The sequence below is a fragment of the Pongo pygmaeus genome, chromosome 16 (assembly GCF_028885625.2).
Source record: "Pongo pygmaeus isolate AG05252 chromosome 16, NHGRI_mPonPyg2-v2.0_pri, whole genome shotgun sequence".
In the NCBI taxonomy this organism is placed as follows: Eukaryota; Metazoa; Chordata; class Mammalia; order Primates; family Hominidae; genus Pongo; species Pongo pygmaeus.
This window is the reverse complement of record NC_072389.2, coordinates 54,165,979-54,191,083: the sequence shown is the minus strand read 5'-3', so window position 1 is coordinate 54,191,083 and position 25,105 is coordinate 54,165,979. Positions and strand designations below refer to the sequence as shown.

The 25,105-nt window shown below is 42.5% G+C and overlaps 1 protein-coding gene across 1 annotated transcript in view; it reads left to right on the top strand.

Moving 5' to 3' along the window:
- Nucleotides 1-2,977: 2,977 nt before the first annotated feature.
- The window catches only part of SHC4 (SHC adaptor protein 4), a 144,500-nt gene continuing 122,372 nt past the window's right edge, over nt 2,978-25,105 (top strand). Inside the window, exon 1 of the mRNA XM_054451193.1 lies at nt 2,978-4,468. Within this exon, the coding sequence (XP_054307168.1) occupies nt 3,884-4,468 (585 nt within the window). The 5' untranslated portion in view covers nt 2,978-3,883. The remainder of the gene's footprint in view (nt 4,469-25,105) is intronic.

Sequence of the window (25,105 nt, the reverse complement as noted above, 5' to 3'; positions counted from 1 at the left end):
TATCGAGCATGCAGTAGGAGTTAGGTTCATATACACTGCATCATATCACAGTGGTTAAGGGCATAGTTTGGAGTGAGTCAGTGCTCGGTTCTACACCACAAGTACCACTCCCTGGTTATGTGACTTGGGCAAGTCAGTAAATGACAGATAGCCTGCTGCATACACTTGCTGGGGGACTTAAATGTGAAGCACTTAGTTCAGGACCTGATCTAGAGTTAGTGCTCAGCAGATATTATTATTATTGCACACATTTTACACATACAAAACCTAAGTCTCAGAGACGTTACATAACTTACTCAAAATCCCACAGCTGGTTCTGGAATTCCCAGATTAATGTTCATCCAATTACATTTTGCTGCTGAGTGCATACTGCTTGTAGCTAGTGGCCCAGTTACAAAGGTTTCCTGAGACATCTAGTCTGGTATTATCTTCTGATAAATGATCTTTGGGCTAAATACACTTTCCCTGGGGGTTTTGGAGGGGTAGATACAAGAAAACCATAGATAGGAAAATATTCTGCCAGCCCTGATCTCATTGATCTGTGAGGGCCAGCTCAGGGGTAGGCTTCCCAACAACCCTAGAACCTCCAAAAATCCCCAGCTCATCTTCCTGTCCAGTCATTTCTCAGAGCTTTAGGAAGCAGTAAGATGCCCTGTAGCCATCATAGGCCTGGAAACTAGACTTGAGCTCTCTGGTCCCCTGGGAGGCAGCAGAGTACAGTGGCTGCCAGCATAGGCTTTGCAGTCAGGCCCAGAGGGATCCCAGGATCATTGTTCAACAGCTGGAGCACCTTGAACAAGTCACTGCCCTTTCTCTCAGCCTCATTTTCATATCTGTAAGGCAGTGAGGAACATACTCTAAGCCTCCACAATTTGTTATAATAATTGAACCAGAATGTAGGTAAACTGTCAGGTGTTCCACAAATAGTAGCTCTTATTAATATTATTTTAATCATTACAAATTGAAGAGGATGTTCTAATGCCTTGGAAAAAGCAAACTATCTGCCTTACCCACCTATCTACCTAGAATGAAAAGCAATTCAATCAATGAGCCTTTTCTTGGGCTGTTAGGACTGAGAGAGTGGTCCAGCTGGGCAGGCTTAGCCTAGAGGCTATTTCCCACTTTCCAGTTGCAGATCTGGTCTCTTTCACCCTCATAAAATGCTGTGGCAGAGCTACCCAGGACAGCCAAGGTCTCCAGGCTTTGGGAAGAGAAGGATCCCACAATGGCCATGACTGCTTTCTTACCTTACCTAGTCCCACTTCGCAACCCCCAACCCTCCCAGGACTCACACTTTCTGATGAATGTAGGCTGGTCTGAGCTCCTGGAGTCTGGCCAGCATGGTGCCTACCTAGATGAGCTGGCTCCCCTGGACACCCCATCCTGCAGTCATGAGACCTCCGTAAGGATTCCTATCAGCCAGGCAGGCCCCTCTCCTTTCCAGCCTTCTCCAGGCCCACCTGATTTAAAAAATTGTTTTCTTTGAACAATGTTGACTTTCTTGGCTTCTCCCACTTTGTACTAATTTTTCTTTTTAGTTGCCTAGAATGATGTAAACTCTGCAGTGTGAGGGGTAAGAATATGAGCTTCAAGGGGAGGTAGCTCTGGTTCCAATGGCCATTTTTTCATACTGCCCACATGTACTTAGTGAGATGGGCACTGTACAGAGCATTGGGCCTCATAAGCCCTCATAACAACCCCATTAGATGGCTGCTGCCAACATATGAGGACATTCAGGCACGGAGAGGTAAAGTAACTTTCTAAAGGAAGCATGTGATGAGGTCATCACAGCATAGCAGAAGCAAGGCAGGGACCCAGGGACCCAGGGGAAGGCAAGAAAAATGAGAGGAAGAAAGCAGATGAGGAATGAGGAGGAATGAGAGGTAAATATTCTTGCCCAGAGCCTGTCTCCTCAGCCCCAGGGATGTGGGGTCCAACTGATTTAGCTACTTTCCTCAGTTTTGCCAGGAGGAGATGTAGGGGAGGGAAAAGGAGGTCAACAAGGGTTGAAGGGAAGATTTATGAAGATGCAGAAAGGCCTTTCCAGGGAAGGAAATGCCTGAACAGGCTTGGCAGACAGGATGTGATAGGTGCGTTATTTCCCTGGGGGACCAGGGAGCTTGGGAGGAGGATGCCGCTTTCACTGGTCACTCTTAACCATTTAAGTCAGAACCTGTGTTTGGATCCCAAGGGAGCTCAGGCTCCCAAAGTCATGAATATACATAAGCCTAATCCAGCGTTAGGGTCAATAAGATGATAAAGGTGGCACCCTTGATTCCTTTGGTTGCCAGTTTGTCTTAATTTTTTAATTAATGAACAATTTCAGATGTCAAAGCCTTGAGCCACGGAGTAATGCAATCTTTTCTGAGCGTTCTTCATCTCTTCCTATGTGTGATTTCCACCCCACCCCGACACCCCACACCCCCAGTGTTTCAGCAGTTTCCTCTTCTCCATTCCTGAAGAACCTGCATTTCCTTTCCCCAGCTCTGGTTTTGGCTTCCTGTGTGCTAAGCCTTTGCAGTTGTCATCATGTCTTCAGTATGCATTTGATAGGTACAGGAAGTCGCACCAGACGGAAGATGGAACCAACAATCAATAAAAAAAGAACTATGTTTCTAAGAAAAATGCATCATGGCTTCCCACAGCAGTTGTGAACCATATGTCCTAATATCCCTGGAACAATGGGTCTAATTTTCAGCTCTTCTGCTCTGCCCTCCCGGCCATCTCAACAAGAATGAAAATAGATCTTTTAACCTGCTGCTCCCCGGCTAATGATCTGTAGTAAAGATTGCCTTTCCTTTTAACTCATTCATCAGATACCACAATATAAAATATGTCCCTCCTCTCCCGCTAGCTTTATTTCTCTCGGCTACTAGTTTAGTATATTTATGGTGTATGAGTCATCAAGCTGCCTCCTGATTGGATAAAAACCAAGCACCTCTGAGACCGTCAGTCAATTACAGCTATTCTCAGCTTCATTCACAGATTTATTAGCTTGCACACACAGAGAGAAATTCATTCGGCAAAGTTCATTCATAAAAATTTCAACACGCTGCGTATCATCCTGCACATCTCAGCTTTCGGCTGCAAATGGGCTTCTGAGAAAAGCTTCGAGAGGAGTCCAGGAGGGAGGGAAGCTCTGAGCGAGGGTAGACAGGCTGGGAGGGTATCTGAGGAACACGGACCCATCACAAGTCAGTGAAACAATGCGGAGCAGCGCCCGTCAGTAGTACTCCTGGCTGGTGGCCCAGAACGGGATGCAAGACAAGATCTTCCAAGAGAGGGCAGCCTTTGGAATCAACGAACCCAGGCAGAAGGGCCTTTGGTTCATAAATACATTTTTTTTTTCCTTTTTAAATGAACAATCACTGGAACAAATAAAGGGTTAATAGGTCAGTCATTTGCCCCGCCCTGTGGGAGCCGAAGGGAGCAGGTTCGAAAGTTCCTGTGTGCAGAACAGAAGGCTGGGGTGAGGGTGGGAGTCGGGTGCTAAATATTTCTACTAGGCTCCTGCAAGGCTAGTGATGCAGCGGCCCCCCCTGACCGGCGCTCGCCCGGGTTCTGTGCCTAAGAGTTGGCCGTGAGCGACCCGCGCCGCCGGGAGCCTGGGTCTAGGCTCTCCCGACAAGGATTCCAAGGCGAGAACACTGGTGCCTCTGCCTGGGCCAGGGAGGGGCTGAAATCAGAGCAGGGGAGGCGTTTCCCCCATGGGCTGTCACCCTTAAGGGGCCAGGAGCCGAGGTGGGCGAGCTCGAGAGCAGAGTTGGAGAGGTGGCTGCTGCGAGTTGCATCGGGCGTTGAGGCATTTGATGTCTGCACCGTTTATCTACCAGACGACGAGGCGATTTATGCAACAGTATCCTGTTTCAGCACTGCCAAGGCTATGCGAGAACGCGGCCAGGACAGCCTGGCAGGACTCGTGCTGTATGTAGGACTCTTCGGGCACCCCGGCATGCTGCACAGGGCCAAGTACAGCCGCTTTCGGAACGAGTCGATCACGTCCTTGGAAGAAGGTAGCTCCGGAGGCTCGGTCGGGAACAAGGGCTCGCCGCAGCTTCCCCACCCCGCCCTGGCACCTCACCTGCCGGCTGAAGATGCCACCTTGCCGTCGCAGGAGAGCCCCACCCCATTGTGCACCTTGATACCCCGCATGGCAAGCATGAAGCTGGCCAACCCGGTCACTTTGCTGAGTCTGAAAAACTTTTGCCTGGGTACCAAAGAGGTGCCTCGGCTGAAGCTCCAGGAAAGCAGGGACCCAGGTTCCAGCGGCCCCTCTTCCCCAGAAACCAGTCGAAGTAGGTCCGGAACTGCACCTCCACCGCAGCAGGACCTGGTGGGCCACAGGGCAACCGCCCTAACCGCTGATTCGTGCCCGCTTCCTGGCCCTGGGGAGCCACCCCTTAGGAGCAGGCAGGACAGGCACTTTCTACAGCACCTGTTGGGGAAGGGCATGAACTACTGTGTGAGGGTAAGTCCATTTTCCTCTCTGCACTCTTTCTGAGAACTTCCGTGGAAGGGGGCATCTTCTCTGCTTTCTGAAAGGGGTCTAACGTTACCTGCCTGGGTTCTGTGTTTGGACAGGACATGATACAACTGGACCAAGGCGGAGGGGAGCTGGGTTTACAAATGTCCCTACAACTATCTAACTTGTACTGGAGTCAGGCAGCCTTTGGTTCAAGGACATGAACTAGTGCTAACTTGTAGGACATGAACTTGTGGGTACTTGGCAGGTGTAGAGGCAAGTTCTGATAGAGGCAGTTGATGGCACCACTTTGTCCCCACTGGACCTAGTATTCTGGCCAAAAAGAGTCAAGGACTTCAAATCTGATCAGTGATGGAGACCTGGTAGGTTATAGTGGCCATTGTATTTTGGATGAATACAGTAAAGATTTCTGTGCTATAGAAACACATGGTGTGTAAGGGGCTTGAATTATTCTTTAAAAATTTATTTCAGCATTTAACAAACACTTCTCAAAACATGTCCGAGTCTCTAACCTTGTGCTAGGAGCTAGTCTTAGCTCTCCGGTGCACATTTATTGCCTTTACTGCCTACGCTGCAGCAAGTAGGCCTTGTCCATGAGCTATGGGCAAAATCAAGGTCCTTACTGGCCTTGTATCTGTCCTTGCTTGGTCAAGATTTGGGCAAATGAAGATTTGGCCTGTTCCCTTTTGGAGCTCAGATTTCAATGAGATCAATGAATACACGCGAAATACTAAGATAATAATACCTAGCAATAGATAGCTAATATGAGAATGCTGAGGGAATTCAGAAAAAAGGAAAGATTATGTGATCTGGGATTCATTCACATGGGGAACCCTCAGGAGAAGATGAATCTTGGAAAAAATGTCAGATCTGGGTTGGCAGAAAGCAGGAGATTCCTGGTAGGCCAAGACTAGGAGCAAAGTCACTGTGGTGGCTGCAGGGGAGCATCACACACTGGGCCTTATGGAAGAGGAAGGGGAATGCTGGAGAATAGTGGGTGACTGAGGGAGGGGCTGGCTTGTAGTACTCAAACAAGTATGAGTTGAATAAAGACAAATAGAGATCACAGGTAGCTTGGGAGACCGAAGTTGACTGAAGCTCTTAAATGCCAAATGAGGAGATTGTAAATACTCTGATTGGTAAATGAGAACCCTCCTAGGTTTGTAGGGCATGACTTGCTGAAAGTAATTTTTAAAAGACCAGTCAGTTGATTTATTTGACATGGATTGAAGCAGGGAAATATTAGAGACTTGGAGGGCAGTAAAAAAGATACGCTGAGAGTTTAGGTATGAGGGAATGAGAACACTGATTAAGCTGGAGAGGAGAGAAAGGAGGTGAATGGTAACGCATTCCATGAGAGAAGAATGAGAGAAGCCTCAACAACCCTAGGAGATTAAGCAGATCATTTCAGATCATAATATAACTAATAGAATAGTGAACATTTATGGAGCAGTGGGTAGATTGATTAGTTTGTTACCATTGTTGTTTATTGGGGTTGTGAATGATTATTGATGGAGGGTTGTAAAGGGTGAAAAAAAAAAACTTTCAAATTGAAGTCTCAGAATGACATCAGTGATGCCAATGACTGACGCAGAGTAAATTAGGAAATGGACTCATTTTAAGTTTGTTTTTGACATATTAAATTTAATGTAATGATTTCTAAATAATGCTAATATGTAGGTAGACAGTCATATAAGACTAGCACTCAGGTGAGATGTCTGATCTGAAGGTATAGAGAGCTAGCCCAAGAACTGTATTACAGACAATTAGGATCTCAGGGAAGTTCAAATAATAAACACTGGAAGGGTTACAGAGAGCAGGCTTGGGCAGTCCTGGCAAATGGGTAACTAAAACCTCTACAGCAGATAAATGTATGGGACATGCAGCTCTCGCCCTCCCCCACAGTGACATGGCACATAATGGAAATATTTTCATGTTTCTACTAAAAGTTCATGGGCATATTCTCATTTGTCAAGATTAGGTGTGTGCCAGGCCCTCATGGGAAAACGAGTGACTCTCCAAACCTGGGCTCTCTGCACCTGTCTTACGATCACCTACACATCCTCTAGCCTCTGCCTCAGCTTTCCTTTCCTCTTGTACCTCCTGCAACCTCCCCATACCCACACACCTGTACAATTTTAAATGTGAAAAGAGTTGCTGTGTGATCTCCAGTTTCCCTAGGGAGTGCCTCCTCTGGCGTTTTAGATTTTTAACGGGGGCACCATCTGTCTTTTCATGGCAATAATCACTGACTCCAGAAAAAGTGCCGACCCCATGACCCAAATGAACCTCACAAGATTGCCAATATCCATGATGTCCAATACAAGCTAATGACATCTCTTATGAAGTCAAAATACATGAAAGAACTTACTTATTAAGTTTTATAGAATCCTAACTTTGAAAGATGGAAGACTCAGAAGTTATCAAGGTCAATTCCTTTATGGTGAAACCAAACCCCAGGTTTTTCAAAGGCCACGCAGATGAGGTAAAGCAGAGTGAGATCTAGAGCCCAAATCTCCTGTGTGCCATTCTTATCTGTCTTCACCACAGGTTTCCATCCTGGTTGTTGTTCTGTTCCTCAGAATTCTTTTGAGATGTGAACCAATTTTGAAAAATGAAATGCTAAGCTATTAATTTACAGTAAAAATATCATACCAAATGAACCAAAGTTGTGAGCTCTGTATTCCCATCTGTAGGAAAAAGCACATAAAAAATTTCAAATCAAACCTTGCTTGGTAATAATGGATTCAGAGGAGAGAACTGAGAGAAAGATGATCTTAATGGCTAGTTGACACAGGGCTGGTGGATTTAGGGGCAAATTTTACAGGAAAAACGCCACTTCATATTCTACCTTCTTATCCATATCATGTGACTGCTCCTCTCCCTGCCCCAACTTATTTGCTAATCCATTCATCCATTTATTCAACAAATATGTATCATGAATCAATCATGCAGCAGGAACTGTTCTAGGCACTGGACGTCCATGAACAAAACGAATCAGTTCTAAGCATCAGTAAACAAAAGAGACCAGGTCTGAATCATTGTGAAATATTTTAGTGAGTGGAGATAGGTTCAACTGAATCAATGAAAAAATATACTATTTCAGATGGCATTAAGTGCTATGGAGAGCATTAAAGTGGGGTAAGTGAAAAAGGCAGTAGCTTGGGTGGGAATGGAAGGTATATTCCTCTTGGGTAAAATGTGGGATTGTTATAGCTACTCTTTATTTTGTTTTCTTGCATCTTTTCTCTTTATGATAGGGACTATATTTTCCATCTGCGCTAAGCTAGAGTTGACTTTGGGTTAAATATTATTTTTAAAAAATGGTTCTTCATTTGGTCTTATGAGTGTAGAATCAATGATACAGCTGAAAACACTTTATGAATCCTGACCACCTGTTTTGAGTAACTTTAATTTAAGCTCAGACTTTGGGCCCCCCGAAGGTCTCTCAGGGAAGGGGGCCTAGCAAACCATTCTTTGAAAGATATTGAGCCAGAAATAGGACAGTGAGATCCCAGTCTGGGCAAAGTAGTGAGGTGAGCAAAGCCCATTAAATGGTGTCAAATGTGACTTCATTCTCCCCATAAGACTAAGTCTCCTTTCTTTAGAGGCCTTTCCAGGTCCATTCATCCATCAGCAGACATTCACTTAAAGGTCTCCCAGGTGCCCAACATAGTGGGGAATGTGGAAAGTCTACAATGTGACAGTGTTCTCCTCTTTAAAATGAGAGAATTGGCTTGAAAGCCCCCTCGCAGCACCAGTATTTAATGAATGTAGGGTTCCTTTCTCACACGAGAGATGTTTAAAATGTCAGTTTCCTTTCCAACTCTCAACCTGGCTCAAAGACTTAATAAAGCAGAGGCAAAGAAACCAACCTGGACGAGCTTTGGCAGGTAACTGCAGTGGCCCTCACCACAACCCCCTGAGGAAGGCCGTGTTCTCCAGGTGAGGACACTGAGAGCCCAGGTGTCTGTGATCCACAGGATACTTCACAACTAGTAAGTAGCAGACTGAGGATTCCTAACCAGGTGGGTCTCACTCCAATGTTCCTCCACTTCCCAACCTCTCACTTGCCTCCAAGCAAGACAGGCAGTCTCTGAAGTATGGGAATGGAGTAGCGTAGATGAAAGGCCACACTGTGCAGGATAGCCTCATCATAGGACCAGCCCATGGAACTTGCCTTGTGATATGCATTTGCATGACTTCAGTCTCTTCACTTCAGCCCAGCCCAGCCAACTGTTTCCCAGATCGCATTAGTTTCCTAGGGCTTCTGTAACAAATCCCACAAACTGCGTGGCTTACTACTATAGAAATCAATTCTCTCACAGTTCTTGAGGCTGGACGTCTGAAATCAAGATATCAGCCAAGTCACACTATCTCTAAAAGCTCTAGGGGAGGAATCTTAGAGCTCTTCCTTGTCTCTTCCAGCTTTTGGCAGTTGCCAGCAATTCTTGGTGCTCCTTGGCTTGTAGATGCATCACTCCAATCTCTGCCTCTGTCTTCACGTGCATTCTCTCTGTGTGTCCATGGCCAAATTTCCCTCTTTTTTATAAGAACATCAGTCATTGGATTAGGGCTCACTCTCATCTAATATAATCTCATCTTCACTTGATGACATTTGCAAAGACTCTATTTCCAAAGAAGGTCACACTCACAGGTTCTGAGGGTTCAGACTTGGACATATCTTTTTTGGTGGATATAATTCAACCTAAAACAGTCCCCAAGAACATTTATTGCAATGTGTTTGCTCACATAGGCCTTCTTGGGTATCAAACTTATCAGCTTTGTGTGCAAATAGAAATTTGTGTTGGAAGATTTTCTTTTCTTCCTTTATAAATCCCACAGTATACTCTTACCATCCATCTTTTCCTGTCTAAGGTATCTTATCACTGATTCAGTAAACTAGTATCATCAATCATCTGTTGTGTAGCCTAGATGTAGTCCACAGTACCACAGTGTTATGTCTACCTCAAGTAGCTTTTCCACAGGAGAGTACAGGTCTAGGAGTTTGGAGACTTGTATTAAAGTAATGGCTCTGCCACTAAGCTGTGTGATCTTGGGTGGGTCACTTCACCTCTGCGGGCCTCATTTTCTCATATTTGAAAGAAGTTTCAGCCAGGCACAGTGGCTCATGCCTGTAACCCCAGCACTTAGGGAGGCTGAGGCATGCAGATCACTTGAGGTCAGGAGTTCGAGACCAGCCTGGCCAACATGGTGAAACCTCATCTCTACTAGAAATACACAGATTAGCCGGGCATGTTTGTGTGCACCTGTACTCCCAGCTACTTGGGAGGCTGAGGTGGGAGGATTGCTTGAACCTGGGAAGTGGAGGTTGTAGTGAGCTGAGATCATGCCACTACACTGCAGCCTGGGCGACAGAGCGAGACTCTGTCTCAAAAAAAAAAAAAAAAAAAGAAAAAGAAAAAGAAAAGAAAAAAGGAAAAGAAAAAAAGAAGAAGTTTGAACAAAATGCTGCTTAAAATCCTGAGACTCCAGGTCTTCTTTCCTACCTGTTTGAAACCCCTTACTATTAGGATCTCTTTTGGTTAGAAAGAGTTACCTTGAGGAAATAATGTTTATCCACTTTATGTTAGCAGAGAAGAGAAAGAATGTCCTTCAGGGATGCATTCACTTCTATTTTAGCACCCTCTTACTAACACTGAGCTGGCTTCACCAGTAAGGCAGAAAGGAGGGTGTTATACTGGCATGGGTGGAGGCAGTAAGTTTTAGAGAGATGGAGGGTGTTAGAACAGCATCCAAGAGTAGGATTCCAGGGAGGAGTGAAGGGTGGGCTAGTTCGGGGGCAGGCCAGGGTTGGAAGAGGTGAACGATAGTGGATGGGATTGTGGGAACATGGCATTCCTTACGTGTCTGGCCAGCTAGGCCTGACTGGACTTGGTGTCCAACAGGAGGACTGCAGGAGTGACAGAAATTAAGCCATCTCTATTTTCTCTGGACAAAAGAGCCAAGAGAAAAAGGCCTTGCCACACACATAGCCTGGTAACTCTAACCTTGAAAGAGGGAGATTTGTAACTCCAGGAGACTCCTGGAGAGACAGTCCCATGGTTTACACAATGAAGCCAGACCTGGGTCACTCAGGTACCCACAACAAAGGGACATGGCTTTCTGCCTCTGTAAATTTCCTTCTTTTCTAAGTTATTGGTGGTTGAGAGGGAGGTAGTATGGATGGGAGGAAATAATTCCAGCTAAAACTGATGACTTGGCATTAAGGGTATTATATTTTCCTTCCTATTTCTTTCTTCGAGTAGATGTGGAAGTAGATTCTGCTGGAACTTAGAGAAAGCCTGGCAGGTTTGACCCGTTCCCCTGTTCTTCTCTCTAGACCTTCACATATCCCTTGATTGGTCCAGTCCTTTCTTGCCCCTGGACACTAGAGCCTTAACTGCAAGAAAGTCTTAGAGATCAGTGAGTCCACACACTTCATTTTGCAGCTGAGGAAACTAAGGCTCAGACATGTGAAGTGACTTGCCCCCAGCCACACATCTACCAGTGGTGGAGCCCAGACAAGAGCTCCCAGTTCTGTGTACAGCCCTCTATTTTCTACCTCCACCTTGCCTCATCTTCCCCCACTCCCTGAAATAAATGTGCTACACCAAATGCCTCTACATGATTAAAATGCTGGGTGTGCTTTTTAGAAAGATAATTACGAAAACTTCTTTCTAATGGGCAAATTGTCTGAAAATAGCAGTGAGAAGAAAAGAGGGAGCATAGAAGGGTGGCAAGGAGACCAAAGAGGACTGGCTTGGCCAGTTTCAACCTTTTGATTAAGGAGGTCCCCATGGATGGCAGTGTGTCCATGTTGGGCCAGGACTTGTTACCACATGCATGGACTGGCTCCCATTTCATTCATTTGCTACAACCTTAATGACCTTAGGGTCATTTCCCCATTATGGCTTCCTCTCATTTCCATGTTCATATTACTCTGAAGCCAATACGGTGTTATCATATGGAGGGACCGAACCAAGCCTGGATCCCAATATGACAGTTCCATCACCAGGAGAGTGATCTAAATGATGCACACAGGCTGCCCCACACCCCCCTCCTACCCAGCTTCACTCACTTACATCATCTGTCTGCACCTCAAGGTGGCTAGGTTTGCACACCCACCTGTGGCTTTGGAATGTGAAGACGTTGCTAGTCCCTTTGTCTTTCATTTTCCACTTCAGAATATGCGGGAAAGAAGCTGAGAATGTCCTCTTCCTGGGTAAACATACTGGGATGTCTTTCTTTTATGTAAAGGGACAGAGTACTGGGGGCTCCATGAGACCCAAGAGAGGGATCCTGCCTTCTCAACTCATGGAGCTTTTTCTCATTCTAACAATGTTGCAAAGAGTTTTTAAGGGTAGTAGAACTCTAGGATTAGTACAGGCTGTTCCCATTTCATGAAGAGATTGCGGGTGAAGAGTTAATTTGTACATCAGTTCTTTGAGACATGAAATTTCTCAGAGAAATAAAACTAAAACTTGATAAGCCTTCTCATACAGTTAGGGAGAGGATAAAATAACAAACTGTATGTAAAAAGCTTAGCACAAAGCCTGTCTTATAGTAGGTCCCAAGTGAAGGGAAGAGAATGGATTTTCAATAGCCTAGGGGTGCCTCTGGGCCAAAAACTCAGGATAGACTAAACTTGGTTTTGGCATTTCCCCACATTCCTTTAGCATACTTTCTCCTGGCCAGCAGCGCCACCCTGGCAGAACTTTCTTCCCTAAGTCTTGCCTTGTGCTGCTCACCAGGGAGGGCCTGCCTGCCTTCTTCTCTAAAGCTGCCTAATGTTTATCCGCTAGTCCCCTGCTCCTCCAGTGCAGCAAAGCGAAAAGCATCTGCATTTTGGAAAGATGTTTATTTACTTCATTGACTCTTTATTGTAGTGTTTCCCAAAGTTTGCTGAGGACCACCTGTATCAGTTAAAAATGCTTGTTAAAATGCAGATTCCCAGTCCCCATCTTGGACTTACTGGACCAGAATGTCTGAGGCTGGGGCCCAGAAACCTGCATTTTTGGCAAACTCCTTATGTGATTCTGTGGCAGAGAAGATTTGGGAACCTCTGCTGAGTCCAGTCAGAGCAATGGTTCTCAAAGGGGGATTATTTTGCCACTCAAGGGACATTTGGTAATGTCTGGAGACATTTTTAATTGTCATAACTGGGAGGGGAGGTGAATGCTACTGGCTTTTAGTGGCTGGAGGGCAGGATGCAGCTAAACAGCCTGCAAGGCCCAGGGCAGCTCCCACAACACAGAATTGTGAGGTCCAACATGTCAGAAGTGCTGAGGCTGAGAAACCGTGAGCCAGTGGGATGAAGTGTATGAACCCGGGATGTAGATTAGGAGGCAATATTAAATGGAAAAATAAACAACTGCTCAGTGATTCCTGTAAATCGAATCTAAGCCACTTCTAAATCTTCTCATTTTATTCTTTCCCCTCTTTTAAATATACAGATTCTCTAAAAATTATAGTTCACACCACTTTCCACCCAAACAATATTCCTGTGGCTTCCATATCAGGATTTCAATTCATGGGATGAGGGTGGGCCACATGAGCCATATGTTGCTATGAGCCACTCGTACATCAAGGATGTCCACATTAGGACAGATTCTACCTTAACCCAGGAGCACTTGGGCTAAATGACATCGACAGGCTAGCTTACTTTCTTTTTTCTGTGGAGGGGGATAGAAATATGAGATTTTATTAGCATTTATTTGGAAATGTGGGAACATAACATCACATTCTCATTAACATAATAGCTATGATTTGTTGAGCTCTGTGTATGTTGCAGGAAGCTTGCATCAATTACCTCACAATGACCCTGTGGAGTGGGTAGATGGAGAGGAAACTGACACCAAGAGAGGCCCATTATCTGGCCTTGGTGCTTATAAGTAGCAAGCATCAGTATTGAAATGGGAGTCCAACATGTCAACTCCGCTACTGTAGTTTGCTTTACACAGTGTTTTTTGTTTTTGTTTTTGTTTTTAACTTTTATTTTAAGTTCAGGGGTACATGTTACATAGGTAAACTTGTGTCATGGGGGGTTGTTGTACAGATTATTTCATCACCCAGGTATTAAGCCTGGTACCCATTAGTTATTTTTCCTGATCCTCTCCCTCCTCCCATCCTCCACCCTCTGATAGACCCCAATGTGTGTTGTTCTCCCTCTATATGTCCATGTGTTCTCATCATTTAGTTCCCACTTGTAAGTGAGAACATGCAGTATTTGGTTTTCTGTTCATGCGTTAGTTTGCTAAGGATAATGGCCTCCAGCTCCATCCATGTTCCTGCAAAAGACATGATCTCATTCATTTTTATGGCTGTATAGTATTCCATGGTATATATGTACCACATTTTCTTTATCCAGTCTATCACTGGTCTTCATTTAGGTTGATTCCATGTCTTTGCTATTGTGAATAGTGCTGCAGTGAACATACATGTGCATGTGTCTTTATAATAGAACGATTTATATTCCTTTGGGTATATACCCAGTAATGGGATTGCTGAGTCAAATGGTATTTCTGTCTTTAGATCTTTAAAGAATTACCACACTGTCTTCCACAATGGTTGAACTAATTTACACTCCCACCAACAGTGTATAAGCATTCCCTTTTCTCCACAATCTCACCAGCATCTGTTATTTTTTGACATTTTAATAACCGTTCTGACTGGTGTGAGATGGTGTGTGGTTTTGATTTGCATTGTTCTAACGATCAGTGATGTTGAGCCTTTTTCATATGATAGATGGTCACACGGATAGTTGGACACTTCTTTTGAGAAGTGTCTGTTCATGTCCTTTGCCCACTTTTCAATGGGTTTGTTTTTTTCTTGTAAATTTGTTTAAGTTCCTTATAGATGGTGAGTACTAGACCTTTGTTGGATGCATAGTTTGCAAAACTTTTCTCCCATTCTGTAGGTTGTCTATTTACTCTGTTGATAGTTTCTTTTGCTGTGCAGATAGCTTTGTATCTTAATCATGGTGTCCTACTGTTACTAGTACCTTCATTTTCACAGGGAAATGCATTAAGATTTTTAACAACTAATTTACAAGTAAATTTTAAGAGCAGAGCCTGTCTTGGGGTTTAAAACTTCCTCTAGTTAGAGGGGTTGACATTCCAGAAGGCAGGAGACTTGAAAAACCCATGTGCTTTAAGGACAACCCCAGAAACTGGATTTTTACCCTTAATATCATCAGAAAATAATTTATTATATATATGAATCATTTATTGGGAAGTGGTAAAATGCATAATTCAAACTTAATCTTTTTTAACCTAATGCCAATCCTAGCTCCTTCAAAGGCCGTCGTCCCTCCCACGTCCCTCTCAGCTTGGTTCCTTTAACCCTGGACTCAGAACTCATCTGATACATTAGACTACAAAGTTCTGTTTCATGGTGAGTTAAGCTCTCCAAGGTCACAGGGCTCATCGTCAGCAGCGCAAAGACTAAATTTCACATCTCCTTACTCCCAGGCCAGTGGTCTTTCCACTACATTATGTGAATGAGAAATAATTCTTGCATGAGGAGGTGTAGTAGGAAAGTAAAGCCAAGATGTCCACACACGTTACTGTAATAAATGTTAGGTTATAATAAATGAAACCAAAGTGATACCAATGAAGGATTATGGGAGTTCAGAGAAGAAAGGGCACACCTTCCATCTGAGATGATTAGAGAAAGTTTCATGGAGGAAGAGGTATCTTACCTGAGTTTTAAGAAATGGGTAGAGTTTCCATAGGCTGAGATGGAGAGAGAACATCCTAGGCAAAGTGAAGGCATGGAGGTGGGAAAGCGGAGGATGTATTTGGGGAGCAGTAAGTGATTTGACTTGGTTGAACAGTGCAAGAGGCATATGTAGGAAATCAGAGGGAAAATAAGATGGACTGATACAACAAGATTGTATAGTACCTGAAAAGTTGGGTTTTCAACAGAAAGCCACTGGGGTTTTTTTTTTAAATGGAGGAATGACAAATGCAGAGATATGCTTTAGGAAGATTACATGGGCTGTAATGCTCAGAGAGGATGCAAGAGGAGGGAGCCTGGAGAAAGGCAACCAGAAGAAACAGAGTGGTAACGAAGGCAGTGGCACTAGGAAGAGAGGGGAAAGATGGGACACCTAAGGGAGGAAGAAGCCACCAGCTTCTCACCCCTTCGGAAATGGGTCACAGGCAGGAAAGTGAGGGGGCAGGAAGGATGGGGCTGGGGATGAGTCCCATTGTACACCTGCTGTGTTCAAGGTGACCCCAAAGCATCCAGGTGGAAATCTCCAGCAAAAAATAGAATAGTTAGGACTGGGGAGAAATTATTTTTGTTGTTGTTGTCATCAAGCCCCGTGGAATGGACAAGGCTGCCACAAGGAGAGGGTAGAGCAGGATTTAGGATTTAGGTGTTCTATGGAAAGGGAGGAAGGGAATGGACAATATGAGAAGCAGGATGAAGAGAGGACAGGTCACCTAGGGAGAGGGTGGAGAGAGTTTCCAGGAGAGAGAGGTTGGTCAAAACCATGTCAAAACCTTGTGGAGGGTTCAAGGAAGATGAGAACTGAGAAAGAACCACAGGGCTTGGTCTTTTGTCTTCCTACTCCTACCCTCCTCCAGGATATTAACGCCAATCATCGCGACCCAAGCACACCAGTGGATATCCCACACCTCCACTGTCACCTCCGCCCACTCAGTGAATGGTGCCTCCCTGTTGTCCAAGTCAGAAGTCTGGGGGACATTCTAGACCACTCACTCTGTCTTGCTGCATGCAGCCTCCTCTTATCACAAACTGTCAATTCCACCTTTATGACATTCCTCACACACTCCCATTTCCCTCCATCCCCACTGCAGTTTCTAAGGTGGGGGCTCTAGTATGCAGCATTTTAAAACTTATTTGATCAGCTTCTCATGGAGTTAATATTCTGTGAAACACAGGTTGGGAAACTCTGCTATTATAGCTTTCATTTGAAACTAGGAGATCAATAATCATAATACAAGGTAGAAAATGATATATGCCTATAGAAACAGTCATATACATCAGTGTGATGAAGTAGATATGTCTTCTATCTGGTAGAGATGTCTTCTAGCTGAGTAGTCAAGGAAAGCTTCCTAGGGAGATGGCCTCTGAGATGGTCCCTAATGATCGGTTAGAAGTTTAACCATAGGGAATATATATATGTGTAATTTTATATATTATCTAAAATATATATGAAATTCAATAATATATAAATTTTATATATAATAATATAAATACAATTATATAATATAAAATAATATATACAATTATATAAAATAAACACATATTATTATATAATTATGTATTTACTATATTATAAAAATATATTTTGTTTATTGTATGTTAATAAATATATTTATAGTATTATATTTATATTATTTATTAATACTAAATATTTTAATAATATTAATATGTTATTTTGTATATCATTTCATATTTCATATTTTATATATTTAAAATTATATACTATATAATCTGCATATTAATATATTATATAAATTATATGTATAATTTATAACTTGTATACATTATAAAATTATTAATATACTAATTATAATATATAAATATTACATAATTTACACTTACATCTATTAATTTACATTTATATAAAATTATATTACTTTACATATACATAATTTTTTTAAGGTATTGTAGATGAGGGAACATAGATAAGGAATTATAGGTTATCTGCAAGGGAGGGCACCGATTTTAGTTGGGCCAGAGTAAAGGCTGCTGGAAAAGAATGGTGGGTAATAATGCTGAGATTCGATCCAGATTATAACAAGTCTTAAGCATCAGCTTAAGTTAGGGTGTCTGAGCAGAGGCTTGAGGATTTGTGCTGGCATACGAAGTGCCTTGAGGTGGGGAAGCCCATTAAGAGTAGATTACAGCAATAGTCAAGGTGAGAAGTGTTTGTATCAGGGTCTTGATACAGGCAATGACGTAAAGAGATAGAGATATCGTGGAAGAATAATTGGATAAAGAGGGAAAGGGGAGAGGGTAGAATTCAGTCCAGCCTGCCTAAGGTTTTTTTTTTTTTTTTGAGATGGAGTCTCGCTCTGTCGCCCAGGCTGGAGTGCAGTGGCATGATCTAGGCTCACTGCAAGCTCTGCCTCACGGGTTAATGCCATTCTCCTGCCTCAGCCTCCCAAGTAGCTGGGACTACAGGCGCCCACCACCACGCCCAGCTAATTTTTTGTATTTTTAGTAGAGACGGGGTTTCACCGTGTTAGCCAGGATGGTCTTGATCTCCTGACCTCGTGATCTGCCCACCTCAGCCTCCCAAAGTGCTGGGATTATGGGCATGAGCCACCGTGCATGGCCAACGTGCCTAAGGTTTTGAGGTACGTGGCCTAGGATGGGATGGGAGAGATGCCAGTGGAAGACACAGGACTACAGAAGGACAAGCAGTGTTGAGAGGGAACGGATGAAGTTCCATTCCCAACATGTTGAGTTTGAGGTGGCAGAGTCATCTAGATGAGAGGGAGGTGTGTGATTTTTCTTTTTTGAGACAAGGTCTCGCTCTGTCACCCAGGCTGGGATACAGTGGTGCAATCACGGTTCACTGCAGCCTCAACCTCCCAGGCTCAAGCCATCCTCCCACCTAAGCCTCCCAAGTAGCTGGGACTCCAGGCAAACACCAACAGGTTTAGCTAATTTTTAAAATTTCTGTAGAGGCTGGGCCTTGCTATGTTGCCCAGGCTGGTCTCAAACTCCAGGGCTCAAGTAATTCTCCTGCCTCGGCCTTCCAAAGCGTTGGGATTACAGGCGTGAGCCACTTCGCCCAGCCCAGTGTGTTTAATATCTGCTTAAATTATGTGATTTCAATGGCAATTACAATTGCGATATACAGGTACCATATACAGCAATTACAATGGCACAAACATAGCAGAATTCTTGGTAAGCCCACAATTCAAATACTCACAGCCACAAGTGTGGACATACTGGTAGCCTGCTGGCTTCATGCAGCAAGTTGTCAACTGGGGATCAGTCAGCAGAGTTTTATGGTATTGAATTTTGTGTTAACAATTCAGCAACACGATTTGTTGATATGTCTCACAATGCGTTTCCTATTTTTGTCCTCACATGTAAATGCTTTGTTGTATAGCTTTAATCAATGAGTCCATTTTACATTCAATTGTTTTCCTACTAAACTTGACAACAACATCTTGCCCCTGAAGAGCAGAGAGCATTTAACGAATATTGTTGTACTTACTCTCAAAATGGTTTCTGTTCAGGGAAAATGATATATAGAGAGTGTCCCAGGGCAACCTAGAAATAAAAAACACAGCTAGGAATACAACAGATATCTTGGCTGCCCATGCAGAATCCTATCCAAGACCCTGTGTATTCATGAGATGAAACTGAATCAGCAACTAGAAGGGTGTCTCTGGGGATGGAGGTTTAAATTTAGAAACTCATCTATGGCCTTTCCCTTTATAAAGAAAGCCAAAACATGTGAGTTTTGAGTTTCTCCCACTGCTGTCAACGTTTTTATCAGCTGAAGACTAAGTGAAGATGCCTTGATTTTTGTTTTTCTTGATAACAACATCAATCTTCTAGAGGGCCCTTTGCATCTCCATAGCATTCTGTAAACATTAAACAAATTATAATAAAGGGTGTTATAAAAGCAGGTGTAATTTTTTTCAATAGCTTTTGTTCGTCATTTGGAAAAAATACATATCTTTCTCAGGTGTGATGACGTTAACTATCAGAAATACGCTGGCAAAAACCAAGATACTTTACCCACAAAGTGGATATATTTTAGCTCTTATTTACCCAATGCTTCTAGGGACTCAAAGGCCTCCAGGATCCTGGTGAATGAGATTGTTCTCTCACTTGTATTTTTTAAATAGAGGAGTCAGGACAAGAAAAAGGGATGACAAGCAATGACTTTTTGAGGGGTAATTGCACTATTAACAACTTTTTTTGTATTCTTTCAGACTTTTTTCCTAAGTGTTGCATATTTGTATATACACACAAATATAATCGTTGACACAGATGAAAATTATACTGTACATGGTGGTCTGCAATGTGTGTTTTTTTCTCTCTTGTGGATCAGGGCACCCTTGCATGTCAGTACCTGTTGATCCATCAGTGGCAGGAGAGTGTCTTGGAGAAGGGGTCACACTTCTAGCCATTCCTCTATTGAAAGACAAGACCCAGAGGTGCTGGAGGACCCTGGCCAGAGGCTGATCTGTTTTCATGCTGATTTTCTTTTGGCTTCTGAGATAATGTTAAAGATACTCATTTTGGCCAAATGAAGACATACTTAGAAATAGTTTTTGATTTGAAAAAATATGTATCTTGGAAATACTGACAGTTTGAAATAAAAGACTAAAACTTTTCAGAGTAGCTCTAACTGAAGCCTCATCCCCTAAACCCCCCTAGCATAAGCATTATCTATAGCTCACAGGAGCTCACACAGCCTATTTACATATGCCGGACTCTCAGGACCTGTCTAAGTTATGTCAAGTGTCTCTTCTCAACCCTTTCAAATGCAGAGGTGAGTTTAAAAAAATGTTAATCCATCTGAAATAGATATCTGCTGTTCACTTACAAACAAAGAAACTCTTACTCAATACTAAATCTTGAATTTTTTTATCTTTTATAACAAGCAGCAATAAGTTGCAAAGTTCTGTGAAATAAAGGCAAGTACCATATCATTGTGCCTAGTCCAGTGATAGGAATGTTCTGGGGAGAGAATGTTCCAAATGCATTGCCCAGAGAGCAAGAAAGATAAGCAAGGAATGGGGAACAGCCATCCAGTGAAAATCTCAACATGAAACAAGTGAAAGAGATTCTGGCCTGGAATGTGTGATAAATCTCCAAATTTCTCTTCAGAAAATGTAAGAATCCGATTTTACAACTAGGCTGTCACTTAAGAAAAGAAGGAGGAAGAGGAGAGGGAGAGGAAAGGGGGAGGAGAAAGAGAGGAGGGAGAAGGAAGAGGAAGGATGAGAAAGGACGTGGGCATTGCTGTGGGAGGCCCCTGGGCCCTGGCAAGGAGTGAGTATTGATTCTGGAGGCCTCCAGGAAGCATAATGTGCACAGTCATGGGTAATATATTTATTTATGATTTATACCCTGCTGACTTCCAAAAAGGTTTGAGGTGGCTCACCTGCTAGTGAGTTAATGCTTCCTACACACACTGAGCAACTCTAAGCAAGTGAAAGAGCAGAAACTCTGTGAGTCATCACCCGTTTAAGTGATAAGAGGGAGAAGGGAGCTATTTCTTCTGAATAAGATGCCCACAGACATTGTCAACGCTCACCAGTAAGAATCTTGACACAGTAAAGCTCATTTAGTTGACATCACTAGGCAATCATTGACTTTTTCAGATAATTGAAGCTTCTCCCTTTAGATGTCAGTCTTCTAAAAATGTAGTATTTTACATGGAAACCTCTGTATAATGAAGATTATATGCTTCCTTCTCTTCATAGACAGATGATACTGTTTGAAAAAAAATTTTGGGAGGTAAATGTCAGGTTTTTTTCTAGATCTATGGTTTATTTTTATAACAGTTTTATTGAGCTATAATTCACATACTGTAAAATTCACTCTTTAAGTGTACAATTCAATTGTTTTTCATATAGCCACAAAATTGTGCAACCATCACCATTGTCTAGTTTTAAAAAATTTTTAGCACTCCAAAAAGAAACCCTGTAACCATTAGCAGTCACTCCCTCTTCTTCCCCTCCAACCACTGGCAGAGACTAATCTACTTCCTGTCTCTGTGGATTTGTGTTTTCTGGCTATTTCTTATAAATGGAATCATATAATATGTGGTCTTTTGTGTCTGGTTCCTGTCACTGAGCAAGTGTTTTCAAGATTCATCATGTTGTAGCATGTGTCAGTTCTTCCTTTCTTTTTATTCCAGTATAATAGTCCATTGTACGGCAATACCACATTTTGTTATCCATTCACCAGTTACTGGACCTTCGGGTTGTCTCTACTTTTGGGCTATTATGAATAGTGCTATAATGAACATTCATGGGTAAGTTTTTGTGTAGACATGTGTTTTCAACTTTCTTGGGTGTACACCCAGAAGCGGATACTGATTGGAATTCAATCTCCTTTTTTTTTTCTGATGGAAATGGAGCCTTCATTCTAACAGTCATGGAATGCAATGGTTGGTTGCCCCTGAAGTCTGGGTTCCCAAGTGGTTGAGCTTTTTGAACTTATCTGTCTATATTTTTATACTTTATCAGATTTCTTTTGTTCAGTCAGCTATCACTTTTTGCTTTTCAGAGTGAGTCTGTCTCTGGGAGGACCCAACATTTCAATCTGGGCTCTTGAGCTCTGGAGAGGACAACCTGTTACCACTGTTATCGAAACCAAGGGTAAATGGGCTCTGAATGAAAGACTGGGTTGCTCTCCTAAGAGAAAAACATAAGCATAAACATTAGTGTTGACTTAGTAGTATTTTTAGATGTTTTTGGGTGCATATTTTTGTATTCTTAGCCATGCTTAAGACATTTGAAGTTGTTAGGTGTAATACTTTCAGTAAGGTGTTATTGTACAAAGACTCTGCTTTCAGATAATGGGGATTAAAACGTTACTTTTGCTGACATATAGGAAAGTCTGTTTAAGAGCTGCTGAACTGATTCGAGTAAGAAACCTTTTTACAGAGCTCTTTTTTGGTAGGAAGAGGGCTGCAGAGGAACCCTGACTCCTCAGCTGCCATCTGAAAGCACAGTTTAAAAGAACCCCCTTATCACTTCAGATTATATCACTACAAAACTCAAATAACTGGAGTTTAAACAAGATAGAGGTTCCCCTTTTTGTTCATGTTAGGTAGGTTAGCCATGGATTCAGTCATCAATAACCCAGGATCCTTCCAGCTTTCTGTTTGGCCATCCTTAACACATGGCTTCCATCTTTGGGCTCATTCAAGATTGCAACAAGGCTGCTAGAGCACCCAGCATCATACCCATTTTCCAAGCAGCAGGAAGAAGGAATGGCAAATACAAATGGTGTACCTCCTGGCTGAGTCAGCTCCCTTTTAAATAGTTTTCCTTGAAGTCCTACCCAATAACATCCTCTCACATCTCCTTGGGCTCCTGGCTTCCAGGGAAACTGAGAAATGGCAGTTTTTAAACTAGGTACATTGGGGATCTGTTGGTAAGGAAGAAAGAGGGAAAGGACAAGGAACAAAAGATGTAGGTAGGACACCCAGAGTCTCTGCCCTGGCTGCCTAGGCTCTCATGCTTTAAGATGGATGCAACAGAGGTGGACACCACATGGTGTTGCACACAGAGCTGGGCAGAGCTTTGCAAGAGCCCATCCTTTTACCACTTGAAAGTTTGTAGGCTTAGATTGTTGAAAAATAAATAGACCTTTTTCTGAAGAAGACATAAAAATGGCCAACAGCTATATAAAAAGGTGCTCGGCCAAGGCAGAGACTCTGGGTGTCCTACCTACACCTTTTGTTCCTTTTCCTTTCCCTCTTTCTTCCATACTAACAGATCCCCAATGTACGCAGCTTAAAAACTGCCATTTGTCAGCTTCAGTGGAAGCCAGGGGCCCAAGGAGATGTGAGAGGATGTTATTGGGTAGGACTTCAAGGAAAACTATTACTGATCATCAGGGAAATGCAAACCAAAACTATATGGGATATCATCTCACACCTGTTAAGAGGGCTATTATCAAAAAGACAAGAGACAATAAGTGAAGGTGTGAACAGGGAACTTTTGTGCACTCTTTGTGGGAATGTAAACTGGCACAATCATAATGGAAAACAATATGGAGGTTCTTCAAAAAATTCAAAGTAGAACTGTCATATGACCCAGCAATCCTATTGCTGGGTATATACCCAAAGGAAATGAAATCAGCATTTTGTAGAGCTATCTGCACCCCCATGTTCATTGTAGCATTATTCACAGTAGTCAAGATATGGAAACAACCAAAGTGTCCACTGATGGATGAATGGATAAAGAAATTGTGGTATATATACTATGAAATATTATTCAGCCTTAAAAAAGAAGGTAATCTTGTCATTTGTGACAACATGGATGAACCTAGAGAACATTATTCTAAGTGAAATAAGCCAGATATAGAAAGAAAACTACTGCAGGATTTCACTTATATGTGGAATCTTGTAAAGGTGGAATATATAGAGGCAGAGAGTAGAACAGGGGTTACAAGGGCCAGGGAGCAGGAGAAAATGGTGAAGTATAGGTCAAGGGGCCCAAACTTGCAGTTACATAGGATGAATAGGTCTAGAGATCTAATGTGCAGCATGAGGACTATTAGTAACATTGGATTGTAGATGGAAAATTTGCTAAAGGAGTAGATGTTGGGTGTTTTTACCCACATACATAAAGATTATTGAGAGGAATGTTTTTGGTAATGGCTGAATTGTCTATCTCAGTTATTCAGTGCGACTTTCTGGAGGATATGGAATTTCAGAAGAATGTTAAAGGAAGTGATGCTATCAGCAGACCCTCTTTAGGTATTATGGGAATGGCTGGCTTAGAGCCAGCATGGTATCACCTACACTTGGTTTCCATTGATGTACTCATGAATGCCATTGGTCAGGGGAATTCAGGGCAATGGTTGAAGGTTGGGTGTGTAGTCAGTGACTGGGCAAGAAAAGAAGCTGCCTAACTTCTACAAAAATCTCAAGCCTGAACTACACTTCTTATTAGCTGTAACCAACTGACCTCTCCCTGCTCCTAGACTCTTACTTCAGCATGCCTAACTTTTTGATTACTTACATCAATCTATGTATCCTTCTAGAAAGTCATTACTTAATGTAAAAACCAATAATAATAATTGATTATCATGAGACCTTCAAGCAATGTAAAAAATAATTGGATAATAATAACCAATAATTAATAATAATCCACTCATGCTAGCAGACTTTAAAGGAAAATAGAGATCTCCCTGTGCTCTTTTTTTCTCCTTAGCTAAAAATGCTGAGTGTGTTTTTTTTTTTTTTAAAGAAAATAAGCTATAAAATAAGCAACTTGAATCTAGGATCCTATTTACATTGCATCCTGAAGGTGTTGGTTATTTAAGTTATAACGGCGTTATTTGAGTTTGATTCAAAAATCTATGTTCGATTTTAATGGGAACCTGATGTTTGTGATCGAATAGCTTAGCAAATTTCTATGCTTGCTTAGAGTTTTGTGCTGCGGGGTGATCTTGTTCAAGTCACTTAAATGCTTTGAAAATAAAGGGGTTGAGACAAATAGTGTCGTCCATCACAAAGTTTTTATGAATCTAGAGTTTTTGTTTTTTTAAAAAAAATACTAACAGGTCACCTTGTTCTAGCTCTGATCATGATGACCCTGTGATGTAATCCTGAAGCAACCCTACAGTTACTGAAGTCACAGGATCCTGCTGCTGTCCATCTTCATGGCATTGCCATTTACATAAAATTAGGCTCAATCCTGATTATTTATAAGAATATGAGTCAAATACTGCATGTTCTCATTTATAAATGAGAATGAAATAATATGTACACGTGGGCATAGAGTTGAAATTGATAGACATTGGAGACTCAGAAAGGTGGGAGGGTGTGAAGGAGGTGAAGGATAAAAAATTACTTAATGAATACAATGTGAACTATTTGAGTGATAGTTACAGTAAATGCCCAGACTTCACCACTACCCGGTATATCCA